This window comes from Terrapene carolina, unplaced genomic scaffold (assembly GCF_002925995.2).
Source record: "Terrapene carolina triunguis isolate 2854851 unplaced genomic scaffold, T_m_triunguis-2.0 Scaffold210, whole genome shotgun sequence".
NCBI classification, from domain to species: Eukaryota; Metazoa; Chordata; order Testudines; family Emydidae; genus Terrapene; species Terrapene triunguis.
In genome coordinates, this window is record NW_020664561.1 from 16,799,807 (window position 1) to 16,812,520 (window position 12,714).

A 12,714-nucleotide genomic window follows, 5' to 3' on the forward strand; every position below is an offset into this window, starting at 1 on the left:
CCACCCCAAAATCCCATTAGTGAAAAGTGTTCAACTGGTCTCAATCTTTCAGAAAAAAAGGCCTTCTCTGGCCTTAAATTAAGCATGAGAAGCTTCAGGCTGAAAATGAACATGAACATGAACGTGTGTGTGTGTGTGTGTGGTTTTTTGCAAAAGTTTGGGAGAATAAAGAGAGTGGAGCAAAATTAGACTTATAATGGAAATGTATCGCAACTGTTCCATATCATTTGCTAATGATTATATGTTTGATGCTGAATGAGAATGGAACTCCCATTAACACACAGTATTTTTCTTGGCTTCAGCACTTACTACGAAATCATCATCATCCAGAACAGCTCCTTTGGTCACCAAAACAACAGCCAAACGGTCATCTAAAAATTCAAAGAAGAGGAAGCCAAAGAAAGTAGTACAATCCCATGAAGTTATGGAAGGTAGGAAAGAATACAAATGCAATGGAACTGGGCATTACCTGAATGAATATTAAAGGTCATTCCACAGTTCTGGATATAGAAAGCTAATATGAGACATTACCAGACAGCTACCAGACTTATTTATAAAGCTTATTACATCATCTACTTCTCAGAGAAGAGCTTATTGGCTTTTAAGATCTATCCTTGCTAATATAAATGTTAGAAAAGTGTGGTGATCTCTCTTCGGTCCCTAGTGGATTTTCATTCACATCTCAATAAAGATTATATGAACAATTGGCAATTTCAGGAAGAGTCCAGGACTGTAAAAACAGAAGTACAATAGTTCAGGACAGCAGTGTGTTGACAGAGCTGAGAGGGGAAACTTACACAGCAAGGGTCTGATGCTCCAGTTAAGCCAGGCTGCATAAAATTTCAGAAAATACCCATAACTTTGTGGAAAGTGCAAAACACCTTTTTTTCCTAGTGTTGTTATATTATATAATAACTTGTTAGATTATAGGGTGACCTTGAAGTTCATATGCTTATATTGACTGGGACAGATTCAAACTTGATGTAACTCTATTCACTACAATAGTAACACCAGGGGTCAATCATGGCAAATGTATGAGGGTTTTTAAACAGATAAACCTTTAAAACTCCTGCAAAGTGGAGTTTGCAATAATGGCAATAATTTCCCATAGAGAGATAATACAGTGGATCAAAGGTAAAGAAATTACATTCATTTTAACTTTTTAAAAGACAGCGAGAATCTTTAACAAGGATCCAAATCCATTTATTGTATATTGCAGATGTTAAACGGGAGAAAGACCTAGTCTATAATGCTTTGCCAGTACAGTAGTGTTCCTACAGTACGTTTACAAGTGCAGCGTTTCTCAGACAGTGGTCTGTAGAGCACTTCCAGGTGGTCTACAGAGAGACAGATCTGTCACAGTGTTGTCTAACACTCGTTAAGCAGCAATGCTTGCTGTTAGCAATAGCCCAGATCTAAAGATTTCCAGTGGCTTTTTTGAGAAGCTAAATGAGCATTGCTCTGAACCACATGCAGACGTTGCATGTCTGTCAGGTTTTTGGGAAAATAGGTGTGTAAACTTAGGTTGGATAGTGGATAACACCAAAATTGAAGCAAATCATATAGAAGGACAGAACAAAACTGTACAATATTTTGGAGATACGATACAATGAAAGATTAGGCATTTATACACTTAAGGCCAATTCCTGATCAATTTAGATATGCAAGTATAATCTGACTAAAGTCAATGGGACTACTAACAAAGAGTAAGGCAAGCAGGTTTTGATCTAAGTTCATGGAGAGGAAATAAAGCGCAGGATATAAAATGGGAGGACTTGTAACCAAGATGTTACCATGCAGTTGCAGTAAAGTGAGCTAATTTTCCTTTTGTCTCCTTACTATTCTCCTATTAATACTTGTCAGATAACCAAGCTTTATCATAACAACAGGGAAGGTGTGCAGTCGGGATTAGGAGATTCAGAGGGAAGCAGATCCTCCCAGGGATCATAAATTTTATGAAGTGGTCCACTATATGAGAAAGATTGAAAAGCCCTGTACTAGAGTGTTTTCCTGTTTATTAATTTTAAAGATCTCCAGTAAAGTTTACAAAAAAACTTCTAAGCCAATTTTTCTCAGGTACGGGAGACTCCTTTGAAATGCCTTTAGCCCACAGGGTTTCTGGTTATGTACCACTTATATCTCAGAGGTATATATTACAAACAATTCTAAAATCAGAGGATAGGGATAAATGTATGTTTAAATATGATTAAAAATTTAAGGGCCAAGCTTTTCAAATGACCCCCTTTTAATATATAGTCTGAAATAAGTTATTGGTTGACAAATATTATGGGCCTGATTCTCCCCTCACAGAATAAATCTGAAGTAACTCCACTGGCATGAATTAGAGGAGGATCAGGCCCTATATCTATCCCATGTCCCCATTTTTTTTTTCTCCAAAGGCAGAAAGTCTGAATTTGAATTCTTAGGACTTTCCCTTTTTAGTCTATTCTGCAGGTCCTGTACACTCTTTGTTAGAATCCTGAGCTTTTTCTGATTTTAAACCCCTTTACAGCTGAACTGTCACTGCCTTTACATAGACAACAGCCACCAGCTCAGCCACACACACATGAAATGGGGAATAAACCTCAGAACTTTCTGCTCTAAAATCACAGTCTTCCAATATTAAAGGAGGCTGCCATGGGGTCATATTTTCATGCAATATGATCACAAGATTTGGCAGCACTGTTACCTCCTACTGAGTGTTGCTTCCATTCATTGATGGTTAAGGAGGCAAAAAATTTCAAATTACACCTCACATCATCTTATTTACTCCAAATCTTTATCTTTTGAGAGCAATTTTGTTTTAAACTGTGCATTAGCTTCTTACACATCTTATTTTGCATGACTTTCTGTTTTCACCAATTATTTTACTTGGCTGCAGAACATTCAGAATCTGAGAAACAGAAATCTTCTTCCTCATCGTCTTCCTTGTTGTCATCCACAACAATTCGGAAAACAAAGGCTTCAGCAAGAAACCCCAGTGAAAAAAACCAAACAAATAAAATTAAAAACAAAAACAATAGAAAAGTGAAGGATACCATGAAAGGTATGGATTGTGATGAAATTTAAACTGTATATACAGTGGTATAATAGAAGCTGATGTTTAGCAGTGCATGCTTGTCTTTCTGTGTTGAAGGAATTCTTAAGGGTTTACCACAAACTCTCCTCTTTGCTAAATTTTTTAATTTAGCATCTGATTAAATTCTTTAAGTATTGATCCTTCAAGATGTTCTGCATGGGCAGACCATTAAACCCACATGGAGCTCCACTGAGGTTCTATACAGGTATTTGGAACAGGTTGCCAGATCAGGACCTTAGAGAGGACATGTGGGGCAAAGATTTTCAAAGGTTAATGTATTGGAAGCACATTAATGAATGCATCAATGAACCATACCTGTAAAGTCCCATATTTGTGTGTGCATCAGGTTCAACTGATACACATACAGTTTTGGTGAATAAGTTTTGAAAATTTGGCCCATTACACATGAGCAGTAGTATATGGTGAAGCAGCTTCTGAGCAGATTTGCTGTTGGCGTAAGGGACAGCAGGTCAGTTATGGGAATGGCTTTTATATACTGTGCACTACAGTACAAAACAATGCATGTTCAGATTGAACCTTTATTACTGGCAATGTACCTAGCTTGAATGTCAGCGCCTAGGCTTAGTTTTCAGGTCTGGAAGGCAGACAACATACCTAATTTTACTTGTAAGCTGAGAACATTTGATACAGAACTCATTAAGGGACAATAAACATAGAACCCCATGTTGCCATTTCTACAGGGTCACTTTTCAGAGCAGAGCCACCATTTATGGTTCACACAGAAAGAGACCAAAATTAATATATTTCCATAGAAGAATCGGAATATCCTAAGCAGCATGCAGAAGTCCGCTTTTAGCTAATGCAGCATCTCTTCCTTTTCAGATCTTCAATGTGCACCAATAGCCCTATCCCCTTTTTTAAAAATGAAAAACAATCTCCTTCATATATAATAAAGCAGCTGAAGCCAAAAAAATAAATAATAAAAGCCCACCAAAACTACATATAACCAGAGTCAACCCAAAATTTTGTAAAAAAACTTACATAGTAAGTAAGTCACTAGGCAGGCTTAGGTAACCCATGTTGAACTTTGGTAGGAGGGAGATTAGACAGTGTGGCACATTGAAATCTCTTTTCTGAAGAAGGATGTGAGTGGGTTTGTTAGGTGGGAGTGGTTTGGAGTGTTTGCTACCCTGACTGAGGAAGGTCACGCCCCTGGAAGGGCCACAGCAGGCTCTCATGCTGGGGTTGACTGCAGGTACACACAGGATAGAATTGCCGACACAGTGTTGCTCTCAAAATTGCTGGGCCCTGTGTCAGAGCATATTTGGCCCAGCGCTAAGGTTGGCCGTGTAATACGTAAGGCTCCTTTGGACTCTATTAACTTTTATATTACAAGTATAATATGTCATTAACCCCGTGAGGCCAGAAGCTGGGGTTTTCTAGAACACATCCTTTTTCCAGCCCAGCACCATCTACATTTACCATTTGTGTATTTAACAACTAGAAAAGGTAAAAAAAAATCTAACCTGTCTCCACCGGAACATCTGGTCGAAAAGGGACCTTCCCCTGCCCAGTGAAAATGAGAGAGTGAGTGAGGGTGGGGGAGAGCCAGCGATGGAGGGAGGGGTTATGGAGTGAGCGTGGCAAGGCCTCAGAGAAGGGGCAGGACAAGGGTGTTCAGTTTTGTGCAGTTAGAAAGTTGGCAACCCTAGAGAGACTTCCCATTTCCTCACACGGTTTGTTATTACAGTTAGAGAACCAACTGACATTGGAAGAACACAACATAGTGCATCACCGCATGTCACAATATTAGGATAGTTTCATAAGGACATAAAAATGTAGATGGCATAAGTCTGTGATAATTAAAATAACTTAGGCCTTTCTATTTTCAAAGGTGCACTTACTTAACTAAAGGTGTAATTTTAAACCAATTTAGTTAAACCAATGAAAAATCTTGCATGGACACAGTTTAACACAGTTTAAACCTGGCTTTTATCATTTAGCTTAACTCAATTCCTTATCTCCTGATGAATTAAACTAAACTGATAAAAGCTACGTTTAAATTGAATTAAGATGTCCACAGAGTTTTGCACCAACCACGTAGGGTTCTAAACTGATTTAAGTTAAAACAGTGCAATTTTACAGAAAAAAAAAAATGAAAAAGGTATTGGTACAAGTCACAAGAGTTGCAACTATTTCCATCTGTGTTTACAAAAAAAATATGAGTGGTTACTGTGTCAAATCCAAAAGAACAAATGCTGGAATACTGTAAAATATGAGAAAATAAAAAGTGGTGCTTTAACTTGATATGCACTTCTTGTAGAGCAAGACTCAAAAAACAGAAGAACTTCATCCAGGACTTCTACATCTGATGAAATAAGAGAGATTTCTGAGGAGATTGGCAGTGGATTGGACAATGTGGCTACCAGGCCTGCTCCTACTGCAAAGCGCCCTGACAGAAAAATTTCAAGACAAGGAAATAAAGGTACAACAGCAGCTCCTTTGTCAGAAGAAAGTTTTAGCCAGACCCCTGCCTCCCAGCCAGATCAAGTTACTATGCCCTTCAAAATGAATACTACAAAGACATTAAGTCCGAAGACCAACATGCAACTTACTACTACAAGTATGGCTAAGATCTCAGCATTAACTAATTCAGCTCATTTCACTAAAGCTAAAGACACAAGTACTACAGCTATGAAAAATGCCACAACTACTACAGCTAAAGGGATGACCACAGCTAAGAGAGACAAAACTACTGTACTGATAGAGACAACATCATCATCTAAGAAATACACTACAAAAACAGCTGAAGAGCCAACAGCTAAAACAGACACAACTACTGTAGCTATGAAGATAACAACAGCTAAAACAGACATGACTACAGCAGCTAGGAAAGCAACAACAGCTAAAAGTGACAGAACTAGTGCTGCTAAAATGGCAATGACAACAGGCAAAAGAGTCACACCCACAGCAGTCACAGAGAAGACAAAAGGTAAAAGAATCACACCCACAACAGTCATAGAGAAGACAACAACAGATAAAAATGATATGAGGACTGCATCTAAAGAGACTAAAATAACAACAGAAAAGCAAGGCACCACGACAGATAAAACAATACACAGAAAAGACACAACTACTCTAGCTAAAGATACTGTAATGACAACAGATGAAAGAGACCTAACTACTCTGGGCAAAGAGACTGTAACAACAACAGAAAAGAAAGACACAACAACTGCAACAGCTGGAGAAACAATAACCACAACAGATAAAAAAGTCACAACTATTGCTGAGAGAGAGACTGTAACACCTAAAACAGTCACAGCTGCAGCTAAATTCACTATAAAAACAACAGATAAAAAAGACACAACCACAGCAAACGATGAGATTATACTAACTCCAGATGAAAAAGACTTAACTAAAAAAGACACAACTTCTGCAGTGAGGAAGACTGTAACAAGAGCACCTAGAACAGACACAACTGCAGAAATTCAAGACACTGTAACAGCAGCAGGCAAAAAAGATACAACTACTGTGGACAAAGAAAACATGCCAACAGATGAAAGAGACAAAACAACCACAGGTAAAAAAGACACAACGACCATGGACACAGAGATTGTGATGACTACAGCGGAAAGAGACACAACAGATAAAAAAGACACAATTACTGCAGAGAGAGAGACTGTAACAACAGCAGCTAAAACAGCCACAACTGCTGCAGCTAAAGACACTGTAACATCAGCAGCTAAAAAAGACACAACTACAGCAGGTGAAGAGATTATATTGAGTCCAGATGAAAAATACTTAACAACTAAAAAAGACACAACTACTGCATATAGAGAGATTGTAACATCGGCTACAACAGCCACAACTGCAGCAGCTAGGGAGACTGTAACAAGAGCACCTCAAACAGACACAACTACAGAAACTAAAGATACTCTAGCCACCACAGGTAAAAAAGACACAACTACCATGGACAAAGAGACTGTAATGACAATAGATGAAAAAGACAAAACAGCAGATAAAAAAGACGTAACTACTATAGCTACAGTCAATATAATAACAACAGATGAAAAAGACACAATAGATAAAGCCACAACTACTGCATCCAGAGCTACTGCAGCTAAAAAATCTGTAATGACAACAGCTAAACTGGACACAACAGCAGCAGCTAAAAAGACACAAACTACCACTAAACAGACACCTATTGCTGCTGAAGTAACAACTGTGGCTATAGAACTGACAACTGCAGATAAAGAAGAGACTGTAGATAACAGACAGAAAACTACAGCTACCAAAGAAACAACAACTGAAGAGAAAAAAGAGTTAACTACTGTTATCAAAGAGAGAACTACAGAGGACTCAAAGGGCATGACTACTGCAGCCAAAGAAAAAATCATGAATGAAAAAAAAGAGATAAATACTGTTCTCCAAGAGACAACTACAAGTGATACAACAGAAATAATTGCTGCTGATAAAGAGATAACTATAGCTGATAAAAGAGAGATAACCACTGTTACCAGAGAGACAACTATGGCAAATAAAAAAGAAACAGATGCTGTCACTAGAGACACCTCTACTACCAATAAAAAAGAGGTAACAACTGCTACCAAAGAGACAGGTACAGTGGATAAAAAAGAAAAAGCTTCTGATGATAAACAGGCAACTAGAACAGGTAAAATAGACACAACTGCCAGTACTGTCACTAAAGAAACACTGACTGTCTCTGAAGAGGTATCCACTACAGCTAAAGGCTCCCAGGAAAGACCTGTGTCACCAACAGAAGATAAACCTGGTACCACTGTCACTCAAATTGCACCAGTAAAAGCGACTGCCAAACCCACCATTGAACCTGAAAAAAACACTAAGTCTGCGATACAAATTACTGCTACTCCACCCATAAACCTTTCTACCTCTCAACCTAAAGACCTCCCTGAAACAAAAGTCCATTTTGAAACCACAAAAGAAACTTCTACTGTTACTAAAAGATCTACAGCAACTTCCATTTCCAAGAAGACTACTGAAACCAAAGACATCTCTGAAAATACATACACTACAAATACAACCACCCAGGAAATCACAACACAGTTTCCAACTGAAAAATTACAAACTTCCAAGATCATCATCAGTCCTTCTTTGGCTCAGAAACCAGCTACCCACCCAGTCACTCCTGAGCAGGAGAAACATATAGATAATTCAAGCCCCACTGCAATTAATCCAATGACTCTTCCAGACAGTAATTTCCCTCGCAGAAACACAGAAAACCCTAAAGAAACTCCTGTTCCTTATGAGGGACCCAATCAAAATCCTACCTCTTCCAAACAAGTTAACTCTATAGACTACCCAGCAATCTCATTCACAGCTTCTATTGTTCCACTGAGAGGTATACCTAATCCTAATGGCAATGATGAAAACAACAGGTTGGAAACCATTACGAAAATAACATGGACAACAACAAAATCTAATTCAGCTATCCCTCAAAAACAGGAAACAACGTCACATGGCATTACGACTAATACCAGCATTGATCTTGTTTCAGATAAAGAAATTACCAAGGAAAGTCCAATAGCTATGAACACAAATACGTCAGTAAAACATTCAATAGTGTCTTCAACCTTTACAGCTGAGAAGGATATGCATCATACCTCCACCTTGCCAAGCGGATTCGTAACCACAAGGCCTGAAGAAAGAAGAGAAGTCACACATTTCCCCACTAAAACATACTCATCAATATCTTATTCAACTAAAGCTCCTGAAAGAAGCCCCACTATACACACAGACTCCAAACTACAGGACGAGAACAACACAACTTACAAAGGTATATTTCTTTACAATTGTAACATTTATATTTATAGGGATGAACAAATGAAATTTCTCAGATAGCCAGAGCATGTCTCCATTTCAGGAACCATACGTTTCTGAAGAGATTACTTGGAACATTGACTGTAAGTACCAGGGAACATATGAATCAAAACAGGGTCAAGGAATAAGGCTAGAAGGAGATTTCCAAGTCTCATGAAAGTATTCCAGCAAGTCATTGGCTAGAGTTCAACTATTAGTCATGTGACCTAATTTGGCAGCCATTTTGCACTGATACCCACAATAAAAAACAAGACACATCCCACCCCTCAGGACTCCTTCCAGCTGCAATATTGTTCTTGCCCTCACTATCCATTATATTTTAATTAAATTTTAGCCCTATTATTTTCCTTTGACAGTTTTCCAAATTCACATATTCCTGAATATTTTGCTACAAGTAGGCACCACTAGACCTAATATTTAAATTCTAGAGTATTCACCCATCCTTTATGATTACATAACTTAAACTACGCATATACTCATTCTTAAGAAAAAAAAAGAGCTACAGGAAACATTACATGGTGTCTGTTTCATTCACACTTATGAGTGGAGAATTCTGATGTGGTTTTGCATCCACTTTTAATTGGTGTGAATGACAGCATGAGGTGCAAGCCAATGGAGAGTTGAAATCAATGGGAGCTAGATGCCTAAATACATTCAAGGATCTGAGCCTAAATCTATATCTGCTCTATGTGAATGAAAGAGGAGACAAGGAAAATATTTTCAGGACCTCTTGGTTTGAGACAGCTCAGATATACTATGAAGGATTGAAAATTTCCTGCAGTTTTTTTGTTTCCCAGCTAAAACCCAGAGTACAGAGAACTGTGAAAAGTTGATTAAAACAAAACAGAAGAGGTAAATTCTTTTTTCAAATTTCTATAAGAGATTTCTGGACAATTTGAGTCAGTTCTTATCAGACCTAAATCCATTTACCCAATGCACAATATTTCAGCCCTTTTAGACTTTTTCAAATAAGCATTGTTTTTAAAGATAGTATTTAAACAAAGAAGAGCAATCCACTAAATAGGCAGGAAATTGATACAAAATTAAATATAAGTTTTATGTGAGAGCTAATTAATTTGGTTATTTATTATGGTATACTTAGAATTCTACCCAAATTTTTTTCTGAAATGCAGGAACTCAAAATATTAACAAAAGAAAACTATAGATTTCTATAAAAGTATCGGAGTTTATATTCTTTGGAAACAAATATCAAGGTTAAAACTTTGGATAACATATCTCAAATGAACAATAGCTATTACTTGTAACAAATATAGGAATCAGAACCCTGGTTCCTGAATAGTCTCAAACACTAGGAAGGAATGGTGCTTGTCTGCAGCATTCCTATTCAAAGTTTTACTTTTATGCTTTTTTATAGTGTAATAAGTTGATGAATACACAGTATAGGTTTCCCTGTGCTCACTCCAATAAATAAACTAAGAATCTGTTCCATTAACAAGAGGTTTATTTTACCTGACAATCTCAAGGCATTTTAAACTATTCTTTGAACTTCAACATAATTTAAATAAAAAACTATACACTAATTATTTTGTACCAGATGAACAAGATAAGAATTTGTGTAACGGAAAGCCAGCAGATGGAATAGTTGCTTTACCAAATGGAACATTAGCTGTATTCCGAGGTGAGTGGTCGACTGGATTTTTATCATTTTCATGCCTTCACTTATGTTTTAATTAAGTACTTACTTTTTGGCCTTTCCTAATGATCAGATAATATATATTTGGCTATTGTCCATTTAAGTCCCACTTCCTGATGGCAAAAGGAGGCAACAGCTCAATAGTATTTCCAGGGCCTCACAATTAGTGTGGCAGAGGACATGGCATAGTATTTGCCTTTGTGAGTGGTGGTCTGTCCAAATCACTACCAGGAGTGTAAGGTAAACATATAATGAAAATGCCATGTGATGCATTTTGTGTGTGTTACAAGCAAATGATTGAATCTCAAAAAGTTCAACTTCCAGAGGTTCATTTTAGAGTATGTGTTACAGACAGGGACCCAATATAATGTAATTACCGGACACTTATTTTGGTGCATATGGCACATTATTGTTAAATTATTGCAATGTTTATGCTCCAAATCTAAGATTTCATTCAAAAAATTCTCTAGCCCTTATAGTGATGAAGTAAATCTTCCAAATGTAACGGAGGGCTTGTCTACACTTACTGAGGGATCAACAAGCAGTAATCGACCGCAGATCGCTCTCCCGTCGACTCCTATACTCCACCGGATCGAGAAGAGTAGGGGGAGTCGATGGCAGAGCATCTCTCATTGACATCACGTAGTGTGGACCCCGCGGTAAGTAGATCTAAGCTACGTCGATTTGAGTTACGCTATTCGTGTAACTCAAATTGCGTAGCTTAGATCGAATTTCCTCTGTAGTGTAAGACAAGGCCTGATACAGGAATGTCTACTTGAGTCTGAAGACTACCTGTAATACCAGCTCTGGGGTCAGTGTCAAAAATAAACTGCTTAACAAAATAAACACACATAGGCATTACTGTACTGAATGGGAGCTGGGATAAACGATGCATAACTTTGGGGACAACTACACATAAGTTAGTTTTATTATGCTAAGTAGGATATGGGCTACAGAAAAGCCATGGAAATTTCTCTTTGCAGGAACCCCAGAACACCAATTCATGCCTTTACCCATCCCAATTTCCATCCTCCGCTAATAACTTCTCCACTCCCACTGCTGCTCCCTTCTCTAATTTTTTAATTCTGCCTGATCCTAGTGTTTGATGAATACATGAACATACAGCCCCATTAACAATTATTAAAACTTTATAGGAAGCAAGGACGAGATGACGTTAAGAAACTAACAGAGAAAAAGGTAGAGTTAAAATAAGGGGTATAGATAGGAGCCAGAGATAGAAAAGGCATAGAAATCAAAGGAAATTAATATCCAAATAAATTACTCTACAGCAATAATCAGACACTCTATCCCTCAAAATAATCATATCTCCTCAAATAATTAAATGTGACTGGCGTCCTACAAACAGAACAAAATAATAAAAAGTGAGAGCAGTCCAGGAGTTTACCCATAGCCCTTGGAGTGAACCTCTGCGTACTACTACGTGGGTGCTTGGGGTCACCAACCCGAACTATTGACCTCACATGAGCCTGACGGGCTCCAGACTAGCCCTTCACTCACCCCTGATCCCTTTTGTATGTAACACTACATGTAGCATAGCCAGTACTCAATGTTGTGGTGGTATCTCATTTCAGTGCAGATAGTTCGCCTTCTGGAGTGGACCTAGGTTGCTCAAAGCCAGGTGCCTTGATGAGGCCTAATAGGGGAGGTGGGGAATTAGGCCTCCCCTGCTGAATAGTGGAATCTGAGAGTTCCTTGTTGATCGTAATGTGTAGCTTGATGAGCGTGAGGGGTGAAGGGAAGGGCTGGCTCTTCTCCCCACTCAAAGCCTTCTGTACTTCAGCTGTTTGGGGACAGCTAGCTTGGGATGAAGCCTCCCTGTGAAGCTGGGTGCTGCAGGATGGCACGGTTTCTCTTTCTGGGAACAAAGGGGCTTTGCACCATCTATGCCCTTTTCCCAAACAGTGTGTTTGTGCAGCCTTCATGCATGTGGCTAGGTGATCACAGCCACAGAAAGGACATTCTGGGGTTGTGGTTGGCTGTTCTGTCAAGTCAGTCAAACTCCTCCTCCTCTTTTCTGTCCCAACAGCATTGTGCAGACTTCCCGTGTCCTCCTCCTCCCCCAAGCTTGCTGAATGTTACTTTTCCAGCAGATGCTTCTGGGCTCCAGGCACTGCAATTACATGGAGGGGCTGATCCTGCT

The 12,714-nt window shown here is 38.5% G+C and overlaps 1 protein-coding gene across 1 annotated transcript in view; it reads left to right on the top strand.

Annotated features, from left to right (window-relative positions):
• The window catches only part of LOC112103402 (proteoglycan 4), a 38,816-nt gene that overhangs the window by 15,943 nt on the left and 10,159 nt on the right, over positions 1-12,714 (top strand). The window contains exons 4-7 of the mRNA XM_024195129.1: positions 303-431; positions 2,882-3,046; positions 5,364-8,855; positions 10,455-10,538. Of these exons, the coding sequence (XP_024050897.1) occupies positions 303-431; positions 2,882-3,046; positions 5,364-8,855; positions 10,455-10,538 (3,870 nt within the window). The remainder of the gene's footprint in view (positions 1-302; positions 432-2,881; positions 3,047-5,363; positions 8,856-10,454; positions 10,539-12,714) is intronic.